This window comes from Podospora anserina, chromosome 3 (genome assembly GCF_000226545.1).
Source record: "Podospora anserina S mat+ genomic DNA chromosome 3, supercontig 3".
Taxonomy (NCBI): domain Eukaryota; kingdom Fungi; phylum Ascomycota; class Sordariomycetes; order Sordariales; family Podosporaceae; genus Podospora; species Podospora anserina.
Window position 1 is genome coordinate 215,251 of NW_001914833.1, and position 22,249 is coordinate 237,499.

Consider the following 22,249-nt stretch of genomic DNA (forward strand, 5'->3'; position numbering starts at 1 on the left):
GTTTTTATCCGTCCCGTCTCTCCACAAGCCATCGTCCTAAGTGGCTCTTTTCTGGATTGCTTCTCTCCTGGCACGTTGGCCCATATCGCAGGTCAAAGATAACAAAAGACGAGATCTGGTTAGGCGTAAAGAGCCTCCTTTGCGCCACACGAGATGGCGTTTTGGTATCCGATTCTGCAAGCAAACTGAGCTTATGGTGGTGCGCCATCTGCATGTTCCTGCATTAGACGTACGGGGTGATCCGGGCTGTTGGCTGATATCAGCGAGCTGAACCGGCCACTTCAGGTGACAGCAGCCATCACACATGCCAAGTTGGGGCTGGTATGCATCACACCGTCCGCTGAGACCTTCCAGAATATGAAGGTAGCCTTGATCGACAAGAATCAATAGTTTGGCTGGGCCCACGCGCCGTCAGTTCATCCTGCTTCTCTGGGACTCTCGAAGCTGCTCGGCGGGCTGATGTCCATATTAACAACGCACAGTGCATTCAAGAGATCGAGCGTCGGATCGGGCCGAGGTTGAGCAAGACAGGTATTCGTGACACTATCATTGGGCTCTGTTGCCCTTTTGGGTGGTGAGGGCAGCTATGAGGCTATGCATGGGGGTATATGTGAGGCCTGAGCTATATTTCATGTGGAGTTCTGGACTTGGCTCACCCTGTTCGATGTTGCTTCTTCTGTAAGCCAGGAAAATCGCCCGGATATATGACATGGTGTTCTTTGGCTTAGACAAGCACTGTAGGTCTCTAACATATGGACTTGGCGGAACCACATGTTGGGCTTGCTTATCGGGTAAATTTCGCAACGTTTGCCAATAAGTATTCAGGCTTTGATTGCCATAGCTGACGTAGGGGTGGAATTCCTCATGGTCCAAGTTTTACATCACTTGAAGTGGGCTACCTACCTCCACGTGGCTTGCCATTCCGCAGCACCTTGATAGACACATGCGGAACGTGCATGTCAGCCCTACCTCTCGAAACTGGTGACACTCCCAGGAGATACCAGTTATTCGGTATCACACGGTCCGCGGCGGGTGCGACAGTAGCACATCGGAGCTTGGCGATGGCTGCATGAGATCTACAATGTCGGACCTTAATAGGGCTTTCAAGTCTTGACATTTGTACTTGGCACGATATATGGGCCCGGAAGATTGTAGAATACGGACACGATTTCGGTTTCGTTTGAGGTTGGAAGAGCTTGTTTCCTCCTCAGGAATGCGGTGGACTTTTGAGTTTAAACAATCTTTCGGGATCGAGAAGCCCAAAGGTTCAGGGGGGTTGTGTACCTTACATCAACACGGCCAGACAAGTCACTGGGAAATGGCATAACGACTGAAGAATACACACATTTTTGAGCTGGAAATAGTACATATGTAGAGATCCATACCACCCAACTTAACCTACTTTATACGCCAGATTCAAAGCTTCTGTTTCTGTGTTTGCTTCCCTACCTAGGGCATTATTTCATTGTGAAAACAGAGGTGGCAGACTTCCTCTTCACCCCCCATTGTCTTTGGGCATTCTGACTAACTGCCTCGAAGTTTTTTCCACCGTCAAACGACACATAATAAACCCCTTTCGAGGCTTGCTTGAGTGGAAATGGTCCTGATTTCCAACGTGACACTGCTTGAATACCCTGAGGGTTGTGGGGACTGCGGGCATCGCTGCCGTGAAATCTTTGGTGCAACTGCGGCCATCGTTCTCCTTGAGTAGGTCTCAAACATTCCCAGGAAAGCTTTGAACAGCTGCTTCAAAAGTCCCTGGCCGGAATCAACCGCTGGGAAATGACGTTCCTATTCTCATCCTGCGTTCTTTGCCACCATGTAAGCTTGGCCATGCAGTCCAAAGGCGAGTGTGCCGGCCCCTCCACACACCGATGAGTATCATTCATACCTATCCATGCATCCTAAGGCACAGATCGCGAGGTTCGCTGTCAGTTGTCTTTCCCCCGTGTAGTCCAAGGGATAGATCGATAGGTAGATGCTCAGCACACCTCACCCATCTGTGTCTCAAAAGAGCGGGGCATTTGCAGCCATCCAGCATGATGCGGCACAGTGCAGTTGCCCTTGGGGGCGAGGGGGGATTCACGTGCCTCTTCCCTCGTGGTCTTTACAGCAATCGTTTAGATGACGGCCCAGCTCTCATAGTTCTGCTTTGTACAGTTCAGATTTCTTTTACATCTACCTAGTCTTGCACCAGCACAACATAGCAGCCAAAAATGTCGTCTCCATTTCACTTGGCGCTGCCTCCAATGGCACCCGCAGTGCCTCTTGCCCGTGTGCCGGGTCCAAAGCTGCAACCTTTCACACCTACGGGCCAAGCCAACATAGAGTTCATCGAGTTCGTTGGTGCAGGGAACGACCGGGACTACAAAGTCTGGAAGGTCAGCATTGACGGTCATGGCCCATATGCTCTCAAGATGGTGCGTGCAAATCGACCATTCAACGTCCTGGTGAGCCTCACACTGACTGTCTGCAGTTCCTGTTCCGTACGTGGGAGACACTGTCCGAAACCAGTGGCAAATATGCTGCTAGCCTTGCAAAGCCCGAGTTTTATGTGGATTACTTAACGCCATTCAGCTGCGAATGCCGGGCGTACGGCAGGTCGAAGCAAGAAGGCCGGGAGGATCTTGCAGTGAAGAGCCACGGATATCTCCTACTGACACGCGAACAGGAAATCGAGGTCACGGAGGCCATGGGAGTAGATGACGAACAGCTGGATGAGCCTGACAGTTACTTGGAACGGCAAAAAATTTTGGTGTCAGTCTGAGCAACACAGGAGTCATCCGATCTACGCCATCGTCAAAGATTTTGGTCCCCCAGGGGTCAAGCACCTCACCCAGTCGCAAGTATCACACTTGTGGAGCGACGTGGAAGCGCTTCACAGAATTGGAATTCTCATCAGGGACCTGCACGTTCGCAACTACATGGATGGGAAGCTGGTGGACTTCAGCCGAGTATGGACGATGTACCATCCCTGCCTCGACATAAACCCCAACACACTTAACTGGTTGAGAGTGGAGGATGCTCGAGAGCTATCAGATGTCATCTCCTCTTGGCTGGAAAACACACCTCTCGACTCGCCGGTCGAGATTCCACCGGTTTTGAAGCGCTGTGCGGGATGGTACGGCGGTGACGGCGAAATTGGGGCCGATCCCAGCAAATACGACTGGCAGAAATGGGGGGACGATCTGAACATGGCGAAAGACTTTTTTGAGGAGGATCTTTATGGCCCGGTAAGCGAGGAGGAATCATCCTAGGAGGTACTTATGTGGCGTACATACTGGTAGATTTTAGAAGGTATCATGATATACTTGATCGAATACCCAAGATGCCTAGTCCAGAAGTGGTTGCGTTTAATATTGGCGCCTGGTGCTTTTTAGTGCTGTTCATTTTGTGGACACTGTGCATGATGCAGGACTTTTGCTGGCACAGCTGGCACAGCTGGCCGATTCCAGAACTTCTCATCCAACATGGGACTGCTCTCTATAATCCGGCCTTCGCTTCCATAGCAGAAGCGACCTTCTCTGACACGATTTCTGGCCCCAAATGGACCCAGCGAAGCTTCCAGTTCATGCCCTCAACGATCACCACCGCCATCTCCTAATCCGAGCCATTTCACGTGTTCTCGTAACTGATATCGCTGAGACTACATTCGCACAGATCCTCGATGGACTTCCGACGGCTGAGGTCGGCGATGACTGCTCAGATGGTGAGCTTCCAGATGGCCATCCCTTGCGCGAAAAACATCGCCAACTTTGTCCTGGACACGGTACGCCAGTTTCGCGACTCATTCCAGCCCGAAACCTTGGAAATGGACGCAGAACTTCTACACTCCTATCAAACTTCGCTGCCCGGCTCTCGAGCATTTAAGACTCGCCTGGTAGAGCTTGTTGCCATCCTACTACACCAAGCAGGCGTAATGTTCTTCAAGCTCGACACAAGTCTTCACAAACACGATGCCATCACTGAGTGGGCGCCTCCAAAAGACGATGACCTATACTGGCGTTTCTACCCAAAAGGCCCTTTCCCAACACTTTTCAGACATCCTTGGTATGTCGACCATGACCAGTATCCCTACGGTGTAGCCGATATGGTTGGTTACTGGGCTGAGGCAAGAATTTGGGGGGGTGTTGTGCTGTTTGACCGACGCTCCTCTGATGACACACCAGAGGCCGACGAACACGCGATATATCTCCATCCAAACAGGGATCTCGTGACTTACCGAATTTGCCGCCTCCTCGAGGACCAGAAGCGTGCCATTCTCGATTTCCTGACCGCGGACACTCCGGAAGAGTGTCCGCTACCCATCCTTCCAACAGATGAAAATACTCATCGAGTCGATCCGGAGGAACCGCTAGGCTTGACAGGCATCTATCGCAACATTTGGGAGCGCAAAGATCTTCCCATTGATGGGCCGGATAGTAGGAACAGAGCTTCGCAAGACTTCCTGAATTTCCCTACCCGTGCCGATCAACTGGCGGCAAAAAGACGATTACACTTACGCCGGCAGAGAGAGGCTGAGCTTATGGCTTCATATGACCGTGGGGACGTCGAGGAAAAGCCAGAAACCTTTGACTGAGGAAAGGATGGGCGCCTTCAATGGTGGGAAAGTGGCCACTTCAACTCAAGGTACTTCTAAACGATCGCATTCATTTGGATCTATCAGCAGCTCAGGCTCAGTAGTCAGTCGTGCAACGTATTGATCGGATAGGTTCTGCAATTCGCATCAATGGTGGCTTCGAATTACGTCGCCTCAATCCACGACGATCCACGTCATGCATGGGAATGGAGTTTCCCAAGTCAGTGATGTTCTGCCAAGGCCCCAGTATATGCAGTCAGCCATCCAAAGCGAGGTCATAGCCAATGAACCAATAGTGTAGGATATCCGCTTTAACCGCCGCCTCACACTTGCGTGGGGCAGTGTTGGCACCAGATGAGGCTCATCACTGCTGAAGAAGTTGGCATGCTTCAGGCTCCATCCAGCTCGTTACATTCATTCATAAATGGAACCTTAGACGACCACATCATTCCGCCTCCTCAACCTCCTCAATACAATTCAGTTCGCAGTCATGGCCAATATGTTTGCGGACCCGGAAATAGTCAAGCTCTGGAACGAAGCAGTCGCTGCACACCGCGAAAAAACCAAAGTCGACTTGGAGAGCACGACCAACAAAGAGAAAACCACCATCTTTGTTTCCTTTTGGAACAGCCTTCGACCAAAGAAGACATCATCACTGGTTTCTACAAAGGACACCAAGCACCAAGATCACGACGACGACGAAAAGCCCATCAAACCCGAGCAACAGCAAGTCGACGAGTTGGTTGACAAACTCACAGCCGAACATGAGCAATTCCAGTTGCTTCGCAATGATGGCGGGAAGATCGACAAGATTCGACATGGCCTGGGGAAATTTGCCTCGGCCATGGCTGGCGTCGGTCCGGTCCTAGAAAGGCTTGCCGAAGACACGCCCGCAGCGATAGTTGCCGTCGCATTTACACACATCATGACCTCCTTCACCGAGGTGTCAGCCGATCTTGACCTCATACAAAATCTTTTCGTGATAATGAGGTCCTTTGCCGAGAGACTAGGCCTTCTTAAGAGAGTGCCGGAGGAGCAGCGGTTCCGCAACTTGATCCTCAAGACTTTCACCCACATGCTGGAGTTCTGCACCCGAGCCCACATGCGTCTCAAGAAGGACCAGTACCGAGTCAAAGAATGGGCGAAGGCTCTGTTCCGAGGACAAGACAACGAGCTCAAAGAGGCCTATGATCGAGTCGTCACAGCCATTGACGACATGGGTTCCGCCATCGTCGCCCAGACTTTGGCTTCGGTGCTTGACTTTGAGGACAAGACCGAGAGGATGCTGCAGCGGGGCTTCTCCCGGATGGACAGTGGTTTCAGAAGGGTAAACAGCGGTCTATCTGTAGTCCTGAGCAACCAGCGCTACGAGTCGCAGCGCGGACAGAGGCGAGACGAGGAGCAACGCGGTTTTCGAGAAGAGATCCGCCAGCACAATGATAGAATCTTCAACATTCTTGTGGGAAAGAACGCCAAGTCGACTGGCAGCTCCGATGCTAGGAGATACAACTCCCTCGCCATCATCACAAAATCATTATTTACTGGCGCTGAAGAGCTAATCCAGCAGAGATGGGTGAAAATGGAGAGAGAGTTCGTCAAGAATACATTTGCTTGGTTCAATGATGACTTTGAGAAATTGAAGACCATGGACGGCGGCGTGTGGTACATTGGTGGAGAGTCCGGCATGGGGAAAAGCTTCTTCTCTTTTGCTATCTACTCCCGTCTCGCCCTGGAGTTCGAGAACGACCCGTTCACATCTGTGGCGTCATTCATCTTCGATGAGAACTTTGAGAAACTGGAAAGAGTGGATAATGTGCTTTACTTCTGTTCAGCCCAGATCGCCTCAACGGACAACAGCTATCGCCAGCACATTCAGAGCTTGGTTGACGACGACGAGAAGGGAGAGTGGAAGAAGGATGCCTGGGACAAGTTGTACGGCTCAACATTCGCCAAAACCGCTACAAAAGGCAGGCGGCTTTACCTCGTCTTGGACGGAATCGACCAACTGGAGAACGATCAGCTTAGTCGTCTTTCCCGCTACATCAAACAAGCCGCAGGATTGCGTATCACCTTTGTGATTTCCGGTACCCGGGATTTGAAGAGACGCCTTCCCAGAGTCGACCACACAATCACGCTAGATCAAGCGGTCTTGTCTGGTGACTTCAAACTGCTGACACAGTCCCGTGTCGAGCTGTACCCAGGGCTTGTGGGACTTCGATCCTCCCTCAAACGCAAGCTCTGCTCGGCGATGGAAATGTCTGCCGACTCATTCTTCTACGTCAACTACATGCTTCGGCAACTCAACACCATGAAGATTGCGTCTTTGATAGAAAGCTCGCTCAGGCCAGTTGCGCTTCCCAAGAATACCGATGCTATCTACCATCAACTATTTCAGGAATGTGAGCAATACTACACAAACATCAACGAGAAGAGGGCATTGGGCTATCTTTTTACCTGGCTTGCTTACTCGTACGATCGTGTGAGCCTTGATGCTGCGCAGAAACTTGTCGACTTGGTACTCGTTGCTGTGCTCGGCGACAGGAAGCTCCATTTGGACATCAAGACTGAGATCTTGGGAAGATTAGCAAAGTGAGTTTTAGCCCAGACTCTTTAAACTGCCAAAGCTAACACGTTTGATGTTCAGAATTCTCTCCTTCTCAGAACCCGAGGACAACACCCTGTACCCTGAAAGTCCTGACGTCGACGACGACAACAATGATGGTATCCCCCGTTTTCCCAACAGAAAAGAAACCACCGTACCGGAAGTGTTGGTAAGCTTCCAACAGCACTCACTGCGAGACTATTTTATTAGACGTCATGATCCCGCAACGAGCAGTGACTTGCAGCCCACAGAGCACCAGGCGCGCATCATGATGTTCAAACTAACCACAACCATACTCACCACTCCAAAGGCGGCACAAAACCCATCCCTTGTCTCCGTGTCAACGAAATACGCCTTTTATCACCTGGTCGAAGCACAGCCCTTGAGCTCACCTGAGGAAGTCAAAGCAGTGGCTGAGGACCTATACGCTCTTCTCGGCTGCGGTGACGGTGCATTGAGAACAATCGAAGGCCAATTCGAGTTTCAGCAAGACTCGGAAGATGTTGAGGACTTTTGCAGCATCTTTGGCTTCACGAGGGATGAAGTTAACGAGGTCCTCGCTGCCCTCTTGGCGATTGGCTCACAAGTGTCTAAACTACCAGCCCAACATCAGTTGTCTGAGAAGGAGTCACACTGGGTCAGTTCCACTTTGAGGAACAGCGACTCAATCTTCATCACAGTTGCTATGGGGCATGTGCGGAACTGGTTGGACAGCGACAAGACTGTTACTTCCAGTAAAGCTTTTGCGGGGTTCCGCTTTGCGCATGTGGCTCTCTGTTCGCTCACGGCACCGGCTCTCCGAAGCCTGATCCAAGGGCCGCAACTAAAGCTGAAAAGAGGAGAGATTGACTCGGGGGTCAACATATGGCCGGATGAAGACTTTGAGGCAGTGGCGACTATCGGCCGTTATCCGCAGCCACTTGGTCCACAAGAATACAAACAAATCTCCAAGGCCCTTCACTACGATCTCCGCAACATGGGCGCACAGAGGGCGGCAGAGAAAGGCCTCAAACTGGCCAAAAATTCTCGCGACATCTTCGACCTCCGCTATCGCATCGCTCGTGCCAGGTTCGATGAGTGGGTGTATCCTGAACACGAAAGCAGCGGCCCGGGGGTGACACCGGAAGCTGTTCTGGCCGCTTGGAACCTCTGTCTCAGTGATATCCCGCCTGTTGATCCAAAAGACCAACCTTTTAAGAACATGCTCAACGCAGCCTATCAAATGAAGGCACGCGTAGAAAGCACCCTGGACGCTCACCACCGAGATGCGCTCGCCTCCATGCAGATGGCAGCCACTTTCCAAACCACCGAGTCTTGCACGCGCGTGTTTGAAGAACTCGTCGTGGCCTTCGGTGATAAGAAGCTCTACGCTGAGATTATCCAGCTTCTCAAGGCTCTCTCAGAATGGTCCAACCCTCTCACCATCCGCTGCACAGATGTAACACACCGCCATATCCACCGCGCCGCCATGGCCACCGACGAAAAGTCTTTTGTCCGGAAGCTCTACGTTGAAGCCGCCTCTTCAGATACCCTAGCCGAAGACACGTCAACAGAGGAATCTGACATCCGAATCTGGCTCTCCCTGTTTGACCGCTTCGTCATGAACGAGCCGCGCAAGGCCCAGAACCAGCTGCTCAAGCTTGTCCAGAACCCGCCCAGCAAGATCTCGTTCTTTGCCTCAGAAAGGGCGGCAAGACATCTGGCAGACATCTACCTCGAGGAGTTCCGCATATCCCGCAGCTTGTCCTACAAGCTAGGTGTCCTGACGGACATGGAGAGCACGGTCGTCCAAATGCTCAAAGACAGGCTAGGTCTGGAGTTCAAGCCCAAGCTTTCCAAGACGAGCACCATTGTATTGGCAGTCATGCGCCGCAAGGTTGGGCCGGCGGAGCAGTTCTACAACGATCTCAACGATAGCTTTGAGGCGTGCTGCCAGGCTCTGACTGATGGTACTGAGGTCAATGACGCCCCTAGTTTGAGGCTGCTGGCAAAGGTGCTTTCGGTGTTGGTGCTACCGCCACCAGGCAGAATCGGAGAGAGCCTGTTGAAGGAGGATGCGCAGATTGCGTTGAGCTGCCAGTTTTACTTGCTGCCTTCTGCCGGTGGAGTCAGTACTGAGCGGCCGTTGCAGCAGCAAGCTACGACAGTCGACAGGGCGCTGTCATCAAAGAGGATAACGTCACCAAAGGGAACAAACTCTCCCAGGAGGATGGACTCGCCGAAGCGGACGGTCTCGCCGGCCAAGGCTCCTGTTCCGGTACAAAAGCCAGAGGGGAAATACGCATTCAACAAGTCTGCGGGCTTGGAGTGCGCCATGTGCAGCAAGATCCTGACCGACTTTTCACAGGGGAAGGTTTACACGTGTGTTTACTGCACCAATGTAGATTTGTGTGAGGAATGCCACCGGGTGAGGGAGAGCCACTACGACACTGCGGGGATTCTCGAGAATGGTGATATTATCTCGCCCTCGGCAGCCGGTGTGAACGGCAAGGCGGGAGTCATTGCAGAGAGGCCAGTGAACGACTATGTCGAGGTCTGTCCTTGGGGCCATATGCTGGTTGAGTCACCTGTGAAGGGGTGGAAGGGTGTGCGTAAGGATGGTGTGTTGGAGTATGGTGGGGGGGAGATCAAGTTTAGCGATTGGCTGGAGGGGTTAAAGGGACGGTGGGAGAGGGCCTGGTGGCGGTATTGGAGGGAGGTTGAACAGTGAGCGATACACGACTCTCAAGGGGTTGACAATGCGGGCTTGTGGGGCCAGCTACTCGTTGAGCCCCTGAACCCCTGAATCTCTAACAATATTGCTTTGGCCAGGATTTGTTGCATGTCAACAGAGCCACTATTTTGACAGTTACGAGCCCAATATTCTACCAATGAAAACAAGAACTGAATCTTCGTTCGCTTGAGTCTTTTGGAATTTGTGCTGTGTTGCCTTACACCTATAGGTACCTGGAACAGCATAGAGTGACGTCATCCATTCGTCCAATCTCTACTTGAACCACATCATACTATACTGGTAGACTTTCCCCTCAGTTGCTGGACTGTTGACCGTATCAGCCATTATGGACTTGTCCAAACCACAATACTCGCTCCGCCGAGTCGGCCACCCCTTCACCAAGGACTACCAGGTCTATTTTGAGCGCAATGCCGACAAAATCGCTGTTTCTCCATTCCATGACATCCCACTGTATCACGATGAAGCCCGGAACGTGTTCAATATGGTGGTTGAAGTGCCAAGATGGACGAATGCCAAGTTTGAGGTAACCTTTTGATCACAATGACCAAGACATCCCCAACCACGATGCTGACGAAAATTCCATCCAGATATCAAGAGGCAAGAGCATGAACCCCATCACACAAGACACCTTGGATGGAAACCCACGATTCACGAGAAGTTGCTTTCCTTACAAAGGGTACATATGGAACTATGGTGCTCTTCCTCAGGTTTGCCACTCATGGTCCTCTGCGAGTGCAGGGCTGACAAATCAAGGTAGACATGGGAAGACCCGCACTACACAGATCCCGACACTGATGCCAAGGGTGATAATGATCCCATCGACGCCTGTGAGATCGGCCGTGCGATAGCGAAAACTGGAGACGTCAAACAAGTGAAGATTCTTGGAGTCCTAGGCCTGCTGGATGAAGGCGAAACAGACTGGAAGCTGATTGTTATCGATGTGACTGACCCGTTGGCCGACAAATTGCACGACATTAGCGACGTAGAGAAGCATCTGCCGGGACTGTTGGATGCGACAAGAGACTGGTTCAGGATCTACATGGTTCCTAATGGGTACCCTCCGAATGACTATGCGTTGGAGGGCAAGTTCATGGACAAGGCGTACGCTCTCAAGGTTGTGAAGGAGTGCAGTGAGGCGTGGAGAAGATTGGTGCATGGGAAGGTTGAGAAGGGGGGTATCTCACTGTGAGTTTCTCTGTTTCACCGTGGATGCACAGCATTGACAAATTGTTCAGACACAACACAACTCTGTCAGGCACACCTGGAAAGTTGGATCCCAAGGATGTCGGTTTGCCGGCTGATGAGAATCTCTCTCCTGCGCCGGTTCCGCAAGAATTGGAGGAGTGGTTCTATGTTGACCGAGAAAGACTTGAAGATGACAAGAAACTCGTGCATGGGGATGATAGCTTGTGCATTACATTGGACCTGGCATAGAGTATGCAAGAGCCGGTGGGGGGGGTTAGCTACCTGGCTAGTTCTGTTATTCCTGCTTCAAGCTTGGCAAGTGACGTCACCAATGCAGTTCATGTTCGCAGCACTTCAGCATTTCTTCCACTTGTACTCCGCTGCAGCTGTCGACTGCCCGTGCATCAATTAGCCAGTCAATCTCGGAACTCGGCTCACTCAATGGCATGTTTCATACCTGCTTTGAGTCCTTGCCTTGGCATACCCAGCCCAGTGACGACACCCGTGTCACCAACACCTTATTATCTACCTACTCCAACTCATTTATTGTTCTCATTTATTTTCTTTCTTAGTTGAACTACCTACTCAACGCTAGTATCACTCTACCGTTGACAACTACCTACAAATGGACGAGTTTGAAGAACGCGGCCCCCGCCGCGCCCATGGCGGTCCATACACATCCAAACACCCAGTCCCGACCATTAGAGGATACCGTGAACACCGTGCTGAGATCAAGCAGCGCCAGGAGCAGGCCGCCGCCAACGAAATCGAGGCCATTCCCACAAATGACAACAATCCAGACGACAACACGACCCATCCAGCCGCCGGTGGCATCGACTCAGCAAACGGCAATACTGATTTAAAGTCTAAAGGCAAACGAGCCTATCAATCCATCAAAACCATCGCCAAAGATGAGGATCAAAACAGTGACAAGCAAACGCCCTACCAGTCAGTCAATCGACACACCATCCCACAAGACGAAAGAGAGGCACTTAAACAGCAATCAGATGCCGATGAAACTTCTGCCCAAGAGACAGCAACTGACGGGGATGACGAGCTGGAAACTGATCCAAAGGAAAAGTCCGCAACAGAAACCGCGGCTGCGACTATCTCACCGAAAGAAAAGCGCAAAGCGATGAAGAAGGCACACAAGGGGAAGAAGCGAAGAAAGGGAAGAAAGGTTACCGATCCGGTGACGCATTTACCGGTGGTGATCCACGACATGACGGACGGGGATTTGAAAGCCGTGGGGTCGGACTCAGGGGTGTCGGGGTTATCAAGTGATGATGAGGGTGGAGATGAGGAGCTGATGCAGGGACTGTTCCCACCGCCAGACTTGAAGCACACGAAGAAGGAGTTGGGTAGGGTATACAGGAAGGCGCTGAGTGTCTACGGCATCGCCATTGGGGTGATTCTCGGGTTAGTGGTGTTAGGCCTAGGATGGGGAGCGGTCCTTGAACAACGACAGAACTGGACACAGTCCACTTTTATCACAACAACCGCCGTCATTGCAGTCACAGCTCTTGCTACCATCGGACTCGCGCAAGGTCTCTCATTCTGGATCTCGAAGAAAGTCGACCAAATTCTAGAAGATCAAGTTTGGGACGCGGATCGAGAACAAGAGATGTCGCTAAACAACAGATCATCCGACAATCTACCCGAGTCTGTTGCCTGGCTCAACTCGCTTCTCGGTTCCATTTGGCCACTCATCAACCCCGACCTATTTGCCTCCCTGGTCGATACACTGGAAGATGTCATGCAAGCCTCCCTCCCCAAAGTCATCAGGATGGTGAGTGTGGACGACATCGGTCAAGGCAGCGAAGGTGTGCGCATCTTGGGTGTCAAATGGCTGCCCACAGCCAAAGCAGCCGAGTCAGTGAGCCATGACGATGGGGATGGAGAAGAAGAAATGGAGGCCGAGGAAGGGGATTTTGTCAACTTGGAACTGGCATTTGCATACCGGGCGCAGAAGTCGGGGAAGACGATCAAGTCCAAGGCGAAAAACGCCCATCTGTACCTCAAATTCTACCTGCCTGGTGGGCTGGCTGTGCCTGTTTGGGTGGAACTGAAGGGGTTGGTGGGTGTGATGAGGTTCAGGCTGCAGCTTACCCCTGATCCGCCATTCTTTGAGCTCTGCACTCTCACCTTCTTGGGGCAACCCAGGGCGGACATCTCTTGTGTACCGCTGTCGAAGCACAATCTCAACCTCATGAACGTGCCCTTGATCTCGGGATTCGTGCAGTCGGCTATGGATGCAGCATTGGCGGAATACGTTGCTCCCAAGTCACTGACGCTGAACCTCAAGGACATGCTTGTCGGGGACGACTTCAAGAAGGACACCGTCTCGAGGGGCATCGTGGCGGTGCATATCGATCGGGCCAGGGGGTTCAAGGAGGGTGATAGTGGCTTGGGTTTTATCAAGCCCGGCTCCAGCGATTCGTATGTCTCGGTTTCTTGGGGAAAGTTTGGGAAGCCGGTTGGTTCGACGCGAATCATCAAGAGCGACCAATCGCCAAACTGGAACGAGTGGATATTTGTCCTGGTGTCGCCAGATGAGATCAACGCGGAGGAAACACTCAGAATTCAGCTCTGGGACTCGGACAAGCATACCGCCGATGACGATTTGGGAAAGGTGGAAGTGACTCTGAAGGAGTTGATGCACGGCCAAGACACGAGAAATAAGATGTGTGAGAGGGAGGATGACCTGCACGCGGACGATCCTGACGAGAAGCTGCCGGGGCAGTTGAAGTGGTCGGTGGGGTACTTTTCCAAGGCACATATCCAACAGTGCCAACTTGACCGACAGACCGTCGACCCATCGATTCGGACCGTTGAGGGTCTGAAGAAGAAAACCAAGGAGCAGACAAAGCACAAGCTGAGAGAGGCGCTTGACGCCGGCTCAGAAGAACAAACGGACGAACTAGCCCAGCAAGAGGTACAGGATCTGAAAGAGATGGAGGATATGATGATCATCTCTGCTCCTCCCCCACAAGGATATCCGAGCGGAATCTTGAGTATCCAGATTCACAACATCACGGGGCTGGAGGTGGCCAAGCTCAACCGCGACCGTTCGGCCGATTCAAATTCGGGCGGAAACCAGATTGAGGAAGAAGGGGAGGCTGGAGACGGGGATGCACCCGACGGCTACTGCACCATCATCCTCAACCATGTCCAGGTGTACAAGACCAGAACGAAGCCTAGAAATGCGCATCCCTTCTTCAACGCCGGAACGGAGCGGTTTATCAGGGACTGGAAGACTGCCGAGGTTATGATCTCTGTCAGAGATAGCCGAGAAGGGGAGAGCGATCCTCTTTTGGGAGTGGTGTACCTGCCATTGCGAAAGGTCTTTGCCGACAGGAGCCAAGTCATGGGAACATGGCCTCTTGCGGGTGGGATCGGCTATGGCCGTGTCAGGGTCAGCATGGTCTGGAGGAGCGTGAAGCTGAACATGGTCAAGGAAATTGGGACCGGATGGGAGTATGGGACTCTGGAGGTCAAAGCACCCATCAAGCCTGCGGGTGGTTTGAATCAGGAGCTCATGAAGAAGTGGAACAAAATAAAGATCAAGACCAAGATTGGAAAGGAAAAGATGCACTTCTCTTCAGAAATTGACGCGTGGAGACCCAAGAGACAGAGCAAGGAGAATGTCTTTGTCGGCGTTTCGAACCGATATGCAACTTCGTTAGTGCTTGAGTTCAAGGATACGAGCAAGGTTATGGGAGAGGATGCCGTTGCCTTGGCTGTCTTGTGGCTGGGAGACATCCCCGATGAGGAGGAGACGACTGTCAGGCTCAACGTCTGGAAGGGCGGTAAAAAGCAGCTGAAGCGGGCAAGGGGGTGTGCCGATTATGAAGGACTGGAGGACGGCGAAGAGCCTTTCGGTGAAGTGGAGCTGACGGTCAGGTTGTGGAGAGGACTGAGCGGTTATCACAAGCATATTGGAGGAAAGTCGAGCAACAAGTCATCATGTATCAGGAGCGTGCTGGAAGTCTTGGACACGGTGAATGACGAGAAGATGATTGACTATTATGATGACTCAGATTCAGGGTCTGATTCCTCCTCAGACTCAGAGTCATCTTCCAGCTCAGATTCGGACTTTGGGGAAGACGGCGGTCAGGGTACACCACGAAAGGGAGATTCAAATGAGGAAGCTGAGAAGCGAAAGATGCTTCGCAAGGCGGGCCAGGATAGTACGACTGAGTACTCTTCAGAAGAAGACGGACAGTCAGGAAATGGAAACCCCATCAAGCCTGTCAAGAAGGTAAAAACAAAGATCAAGAAGCGAGCGTCATCGTTGGTGGATGGAAAGGACGTCAGCGATGATGATGGGAAACGGGGGCCGATTTCTCAGCTGCAGGACTACAAGAGGCATCACAAGCAGCTTCACCGCAAACATAGAGGTGTCATGCAGTGGAAGGCCGCTAGGTCGGTGGGTTGGATGGCGGACAAGGTCAAGGATGGGAAGAGCAAAGTTCAGGGGCTCGTGCATCATAGTGATAAGGAGCAGGGGATTGAGACCGAGGTGTAGGTACCTAGTTGCTAGTAGCTTTGGGACTCTATATATCTTAATCAAATGGAGAGAATTGTCTATTTACATTCTCTGTCACAAAGTATCAGCGCGAATAATGAATAATGACTGTGATGAAACGGCACGGTTCGTAGTTGATTTAGCCAAAGAAGTGGTCATTCACTTATCGGCGGTTCTCTCCAATCTTTCTCCTCAAGATCGCTGCTGCAGCCTTCATAAACCCCCTGCCCAAGGTACAAGAACAAAATATGTGTTGATCTTCCAGTTTTGAGATGTCATAGCCGTGCTCCAAAACCATCACAAAAAGGTTTGACGATCCAGTATCCAACCAAGACTTGAGTGCTCCCATCGAGAATTTCCGAGATAGCCAAGGGTCTCCTTGTTTGCTCGGCGATATGTTAGTAGCTCCAGCTGAATGGCTCCCCAGATCAGTTCCTGGGGCGACACAATAGCGCTACTACACAGTCCGGACTGCATCATATCATCTCCCAATCCGGGGCCAGAGTGATGCCCTGAAGCCGAGCGTGGCTCTTCGTCAATGTCAGGTGGCGATGTCCGTTGTGATGAGAGCCTGCTGGTATTCATATACCGTATCTGAAGAATACGCCTGATGCATAGCCACCCAGTCCTACATTCGGGTGGCCACTTCGCCACCAAAGACTGAGGAACCTGTACCATCAATCCATAGGCATCAAGTAACTCATGGTAGCATCGCCCAGGCTTGGTGGTCCCCAAAATGTCGCGGATGGACACAACCGTTTCTAGCGATGAGTCTGCTCCCGAAGAAAGCAGACAGGAGACCATTGCCAGTGGGCCGAAAAGGGTTTCTCCACCCATTCCGCGATGCGCGAGGTAGAAGGCCAGCACAACAACTGCCTGAAGCGGGCTGAGTTTGAGCTCCAAACCGCAACAAGCACACCGCCGGACGAACAGACCGCTGAGAGTGTTGATGTCGGTAAACCCAGGCGCAGTGGTCACGGTAATGATGCTGTGACATACCGCTGTCACAGATGTATGGCAGAATGGATGCTTCCAGTCGTCTTGCACACGGGCATATCCCCGCCTGAAGAGAGAACGAAGAACTGGCGAGTCGCAATCCCATCTGCCGCAAATGTCCTTTTCCTCTCCTGGGAATCGGTTGGGCGGGTTAAAGGCCAAACTAACCTCATCGGGCCAAACAGAGGTGTGTGATCGGAGAATGGTGATCAGGAGAGTGTCCAGTACTGTATGCTGAAAGTTGTCTTGGGTCCCAGTAGAGATGTCACGAGGCTGGAGCCGAATCAATAGCTCTAACATCAATTCGAAACACTTACCACCATGGAGAAAGGTCGCGGCAAGGTGAAGAGGGTTGATCTCGTTGATCCTTGCTGGCAAATGTCCGTCATTCTGCCGGCAGAGCTCGACCAAAAGGCTCTGGTTGCCCGACAAGATGGCCATTTTGAAGGCCTCTAGTTGAATGGCGTGGGGATCCTGTGCCACTGATCGTGAGATGAACTCGGTCAAGATCGGCACCTGGGGTGGAGATGTCCGTGAGAAGGTGCTCTGAATCAGGCTTTCCTTGATCGTGGCGACCATGGACGACTCCGAGCTCCTTTTCCACAGTTTCCATGATTTTGGAGTATTGACATCAAAGAAGTCATCGCCGTTGTCTTCGTCAATATCCAAAACCCCTCGATTGCTTGGCTCATTCCCCAAAATCGGCCACTGACAAAGCAGCGGAGGAGCTTCGGGTATCTCAGCCTCGTCATGATGGCTGGATGCCGATGTAGCGGCAGTGCTGTCATCGGACTGTCAACCGTGAACGAGCCAAGCGTGAACGCAGATATCATTCTGGGAGTCCATTGACGTGGTCCCATGCCCCAATACTTTGCCGTGACGAATGCGTGAACATGAAAGTCGTGGAGGTAATTCACGAGCGTGCTAGACTCGGTCAGAACAGGTGCCACAAAAAAGCAGATATCTCAGTTATAGGAAATAGCTCCTCTTACGTGCGATCATCCCTACCACAGCTTTCCAACAGTTCTTTATGACGCCCCTGAAAGAGCAGACTGGAGCGGTCCCACGCAACCTTCTTATGCACTAGCTGAGTTGTTGGTGACGGACTAAATGTGTGTCCTCCCGGTGTGGTTGCATCGCAAGGCTGGATATCCATGTAGTCTGGCGTTGCGCCTACCGGGCGGAATGGGGAAGGTTGGTCGGGCGTTTTACCAAAGGTCTTCGCGTATGCTGCATATGGAAGGCTCCATGATGACAGCCTGTATGAGATAGGTATCCGGAATATCGTCAGTTGCCATTTAACCATCAACTATTAGGTATGACTTACACTCCTGGCAAAATGGGATCGATCGACTGGTGTCGAATCTGATCACCGAGGTATCTCTTCATCTGCTTCTTGTCCAGAGCCCTGCGTTGGCCAACTTGACGTGTGATGTGCTGAATTCATGACTGGATCGCTTGCCAATGGCCGCAACAATCTCTTTCTTCTCGCTGGTAAGGGTTCGTTTACGAACATCCCACTCCCTGAACCAGCGCCGATATTGGCTTTCGCTATAGTACAAATGTTAGCAGTATAAACAATCTAAATGAACGAAAATACTAACGCGCCGTGGAACTGATAATGGCACTTCATGAAATTGGCAACTTGGCTTATCGTCAAGCCTTTGCCGTTGGAACCGCGGGCTTCCAGGTAGAAGGGATAATGATGGGTTTCAAAGCCTTCCAACGCTCCTCATACGGAATATGAAGGAACTTGGCCTCCTGGGACGAAGGGGTCAGATTGCTGATGTCCATTGAGAGTCTTTGATCCAAAGTTGCTTGGATAGTGAATGGGTAAAATGAGATGTTGGGTACACCGGAGTATGAAAGGAAGGGCATGTCATTGAGGGAGTGTTGTGGGCTTGGCTTATATGCTTGGAGATTGATCGATGGTGGTCCGTGCTAATGTGCCCAAGGTACCACCCATGTGCCTACCTATCCATGACTGCTCCCATTTGACATGCACGACAAGCTGGCTTGTATCTCTTTACATGGGTATTCGTCTCCACGAACCGTAATCGGTCGTGGGACCGCTGAGGTGTACCTCAACCTATCCACCAGGGGCAGAAATAGACACCAACAACCAATCATAGATATGACAAAAAACGTCAATGGCCTGTCAGAGATGGGGAACAAAAGGTCACGGCCCAATGGGAAGGAAGCTACATCAGACCCAATGAGATCGGTGTCACAATGCCGGCGATTTTCTAGCGGAGGTTAGGTTAACAGTCAACAAAATGTCAGGAGCGAATCAGACTGTACAAAAGTCTGAGGCCTTTCTGTCATCAGCGAGGTCTGGGCTGCGGGTGTGGCAGGCGACACTGGGCACTGTCGTGGCTGTCATGCGTCGATTCTACCTCGCAGGCAGATGACGAAGTACCTTGGCGCTCTTGTGTTCCAAGACTCCAGACGGCTTTTCCGGTGTCCTGAACACCGTCAATTGGTTCTGGTGTTGATTCATGCTAGAAACAGCTATCATGTTCGTAAGGGTCGGTGGATGTCTGGCACACATGTATCTGTGGAACCCTACAGTCTTCGGTAATGTACCAGAGTGAGGTACCTAGCTTTCCTCCTGCCTCTATCCACTGCGGACTATAAACACCTTGATCCTTCCCATAAGTCTTCTTTCTTCAACTTCAACTGATAGCCTTTTAATCATTGCCTGTGAACCATCTTTCTTGTCGCTACCTTGGTGCTACTTTTGTCAAGTTTATTTTCATACCGACAATGGCCTTCGACGATCCTAGCAAGTATGCCCAGTCATCTCCTGGTTTCCACTTTCGACCCCGTATTCCCTGACGGATTTACCACTTTACAATGCCTTTCGTTTTTCCCTTTAACATACTGTCGAGTCTAATCACCCTTGCTGCTGCAGTACAACCCTAACCCGAACTTCGAGTGTCGTTGCTCGAAATGGATCTTCGGCGTCCCAGTCACGCTCAACAAGCTACACAGCTTCAACTCACAACGTTCTGAGCGGCACTATGGATACCAAGAGGCTGATCAAAAACAATCTGAATCCAGAGCCGGACCTGCTCGGGATTGGGAGTCAGTTCGATTCCGATCTGCAGTAAGTCATCAAGATGTGGTCTTGATTCGAACTTTCTTTTCATTCTGACGGCCCAGCGTGATACAGTATTTTGCTCCATCCTCCTCAACAGATTCTTGACTTGGACCTTTCGGAAGAATCCTTGCTGATTCTGGAATAGGAATGTCAATTTAGGCATTCTTGCCAGAAATCACGAATGTTTTTGTGGGGTACAGGCTTTTCGGATTCTTCAGGTTCAACTTCAGTTCAATGCAAAACTTTCATAAATCATTCTGGGCCAAGGCTTTTACTTTGTATTGCGGAAATCCACGGTCAAGGCAAGTGGAGAAAGCCCTGGGTGTCAACAAAAGAGGTCTTCTTGGGTAGTTCTTTGCACTAGGTATCTTACAACTTTTATGAAACCAAGCATCATCCTACGCCCTCTACTCAACCATTGACTCTAAGGAACATCATATAGGCGTCTTATTTCCTAGGAAGCTACCCTCAGCCACAAGACACAGATCTGGTCCTCTCTCGGTCCACCACTTTACACCAACAAGACATCCCTCAACTCAGCCCCGACAATAAAATCGGCAAACGTCACTCTCCCGACGGTCCTCTTGTAAAAGTACTCTTCAAAATACCCAATCCTGCGATAAGCTCCCTTTTCAGTTTCGACAACCACCAAACCTCCCCAGTTCGACATCCCAATGTCCGGATCATGCACTGTCCGTTCGAACAATGGCATCAACAACACGTCCACAACAGCAGACCCGGAATCCCCCGCCCACCCATCCTCCCAAGCATCAAGGTTAACCCCAATCTTATCGGCATATGCCCTCGCAGCCGTGACCGTCACATTTGCCTTCTTTTCTTTCGAAACAACACCCTCAATGTCTGACTCCACGGTCTCAAAATCAACCCTCAAACTAACCCGATGAACCCTCCCCCTAATCACCAACGAAGCACTCTTCACCGCCGCAAACCTCGCCTTAGGCATCACCGGCTCAGCCTCAGCCTTGAGAACAGTCCCATAAAAGACAACCCCTTCTTCATCTTCTTCCTCCGTCTTGAACGACACATGCGAGTCCGTCGACGCCCAGGACCAGCTAGGCCCAGTGTACACCCCGTACCGGGGCCTCATCCCGCTCGCCATGACAGACCAGACAAGACAGGCGGGCATGTCCTCCTTCCACAACCCAGCCACGTACGTCTTTTTCTGCTCCTGCTCGTAAATTGCCGCGATGGCGGACACGGCGGTGATCTTGTCGCCGGGAAAGGACAGCTTGCGGTTGGTGTAATCTGATACAATCCTCGACCATGGGGCGAGCGCTTGGCCGGGAACAACGGGGAGGTCACGCGATAAGGGATCGTCGCGTTTGTTGGCGCCGGTCACGGTGGTGGCGACGACGTGGCGGCAGGACCATTCGAGGCCGGCGGTGGAGTAGTGGAGGGAACGGACGGGGAGTTTACGTTCTTGGTAGGTCCAGCCGCGGGTGCGGATGGGGTCCAGGTCTTCGAGGCCATAGCTGTTGTTGGCTTTGAGGAGGAGGGCGGTGGTGTTGGGGTTGGGGCTGCTCTTGGACGGCCGGAAACTGATTTGCACTGGGTGGACGGTGTCCTCGTAAAAGTAGATGGGGCGGTCTTGGAGGAATCCTTTGTGAACCGAGTCGGCGGAGGCGGCGTTTATGGTCACTGTGGAGTACTGGTAGATTTGGGCCATGGACCGGAGCTCGACTGCCAGGTCGTCGTTGTCGTCTTGGATGATGCAGAGACAGTCAATCCAGAGATGGGGGATTCCAATGTTTTGGCAGACTGCAATGGCGTGCTGGATGGTGGGTGGAAGTTTGGCTAGCGGGATGCCTTTGTGATGGTCCTCGATATTCGCCTTGAGGGTACGCACGGGTTGTAAACCACCCCAGACGTAGCTCAGAGCCGCCCATCTAGCATGATTCCCGATATTCGGCACTGATTTCGACTCGACAACGCGAATCTTGTTATCGATGATCGCCGTGACATCCAACAGCCTTGTAGGAACAAAACTGGATGGTTCTAGTCGACAGCTGACGTGGTGCAAGGTGCAGTCGTCAATCCACGCCTTGGCTTTGGAATAGGCCCAGTCGGACGTCACACGAGTATAAATGAGAGCTTCTAAGGCAGAATATAAGCTTAACAAGATCTTGAATCACAAAAGTGAAATAACACGTACCCGGCAACGATAGAAGGGCATCGCCAGCGGGTGAATCCTCGTCATCACATCGAAACCTGGGCCAGCGGTACAAGAACTTGATTTTCCCATCTCGAACGCCAATAAACAGATCCTTCCTTGGGCTCGTCCCCGCGCTTGCACTCTTTCCAACCTCCACATCGCTCGCAACAGCAGCATAAGTCGAGTATCTATGTGGGCGAAGGTGCCGTCTCTCTTGAAACACCGAATAGAGATAGCGAAACAGCGGGCACTTCTCCCCCGCTTTCCACATCCGTTTGTCTGACATGGAAAGACGGAGAATACACCGACCACCTTGACTGAAGGCATGGACGGGCAGTCCATCTTCCAG

General features: G+C 51.7%; 7 protein-coding genes across 7 annotated transcripts; 5 read left to right on the forward strand and 2 right to left on the reverse strand.

The window, feature by feature from the left end:
* Nucleotides 1–2,216: 2,216 nt before the first annotated feature.
* On the forward strand, nt 2,217–3,257 carry PODANS_3_11070 (uncharacterized protein; the record flags this gene model as incomplete). Its single annotated transcript, XM_001903489.1, has 3 exons — nt 2,217–2,420; nt 2,498–2,680; nt 2,763–3,257. 3 exons carry the CDS (start codon nt 2,217–2,219, stop codon nt 3,255–3,257), a joined length of 882 nt encoding a protein of 293 aa, XP_001903524.1.
* Nucleotides 3,258–3,546: 289 nt separating this feature from the next.
* Nucleotides 3,547–4,579, forward strand: PODANS_3_11060 (uncharacterized protein; the record flags this gene model as incomplete). Its single annotated transcript, XM_001903490.1, has 2 exons — nt 3,547–3,627; nt 3,707–4,579. 2 exons carry the CDS (start codon nt 3,547–3,549, stop codon nt 4,577–4,579), a joined length of 954 nt encoding a protein of 317 aa, XP_001903525.1.
* A 490-nt stretch (nt 4,580–5,069) lies between these two features.
* PODANS_3_11050 (uncharacterized protein) lies at nt 5,070–9,891 on the forward strand (the record flags this gene model as incomplete). The annotated part of the gene is made up of 2 exons (XM_001903491.1): nt 5,070–7,168; nt 7,224–9,891. The coding sequence occupies 2 exons, from the start codon at nt 5,070–5,072 to the stop codon at nt 9,889–9,891; spliced, it is 4,767 nt and encodes a 1,588-aa protein (XP_001903526.1).
* Nucleotides 9,892–10,240: 349 nt separating this feature from the next.
* Nucleotides 10,241–11,349, forward strand: PODANS_3_11040 (uncharacterized protein; the record flags this gene model as incomplete). Its single annotated transcript, XM_001903492.1, has 4 exons — nt 10,241–10,438; nt 10,503–10,622; nt 10,673–11,100; nt 11,151–11,349. The coding sequence occupies 4 exons, from the start codon at nt 10,241–10,243 to the stop codon at nt 11,347–11,349; spliced, it is 945 nt and encodes a 314-aa protein (XP_001903527.1).
* Nucleotides 11,350–11,725: 376 nt separating this feature from the next.
* PODANS_3_11030 (uncharacterized protein) lies at nt 11,726–15,628 on the forward strand (the record flags this gene model as incomplete). The annotated part of the gene is made up of 1 exon (XM_001903493.1): nt 11,726–15,628. One exon carries the CDS (start codon nt 11,726–11,728, stop codon nt 15,626–15,628), a length of 3,903 nt encoding a protein of 1,300 aa, XP_001903528.1.
* A 297-nt stretch (nt 15,629–15,925) lies between these two features.
* Nucleotides 15,926–18,418, reverse strand: PODANS_3_11020 (uncharacterized protein; the record flags this gene model as incomplete). Its single annotated transcript, XM_001903494.1, has 7 exons — nt 15,926–17,405; nt 17,447–17,548; nt 17,617–17,883; nt 17,952–18,019; nt 18,052–18,147; nt 18,225–18,307; nt 18,352–18,418. 7 exons carry the CDS (start codon nt 18,416–18,418, stop codon nt 15,926–15,928), a joined length of 2,163 nt encoding a protein of 720 aa, XP_001903529.1.
* A 1,820-nt stretch (nt 18,419–20,238) lies between these two features.
* On the reverse strand, nt 20,239–21,729 carry PODANS_3_11010 (uncharacterized protein; the record flags this gene model as incomplete). Its single annotated transcript, XM_001903495.1, has 1 exon — nt 20,239–21,729. A coding segment is annotated over one exon (1,491 nt), but the record flags the coding sequence as incomplete, so codon positions are not given.
* Between the last annotated feature and the right edge of the window lie 520 nt (nt 21,730–22,249).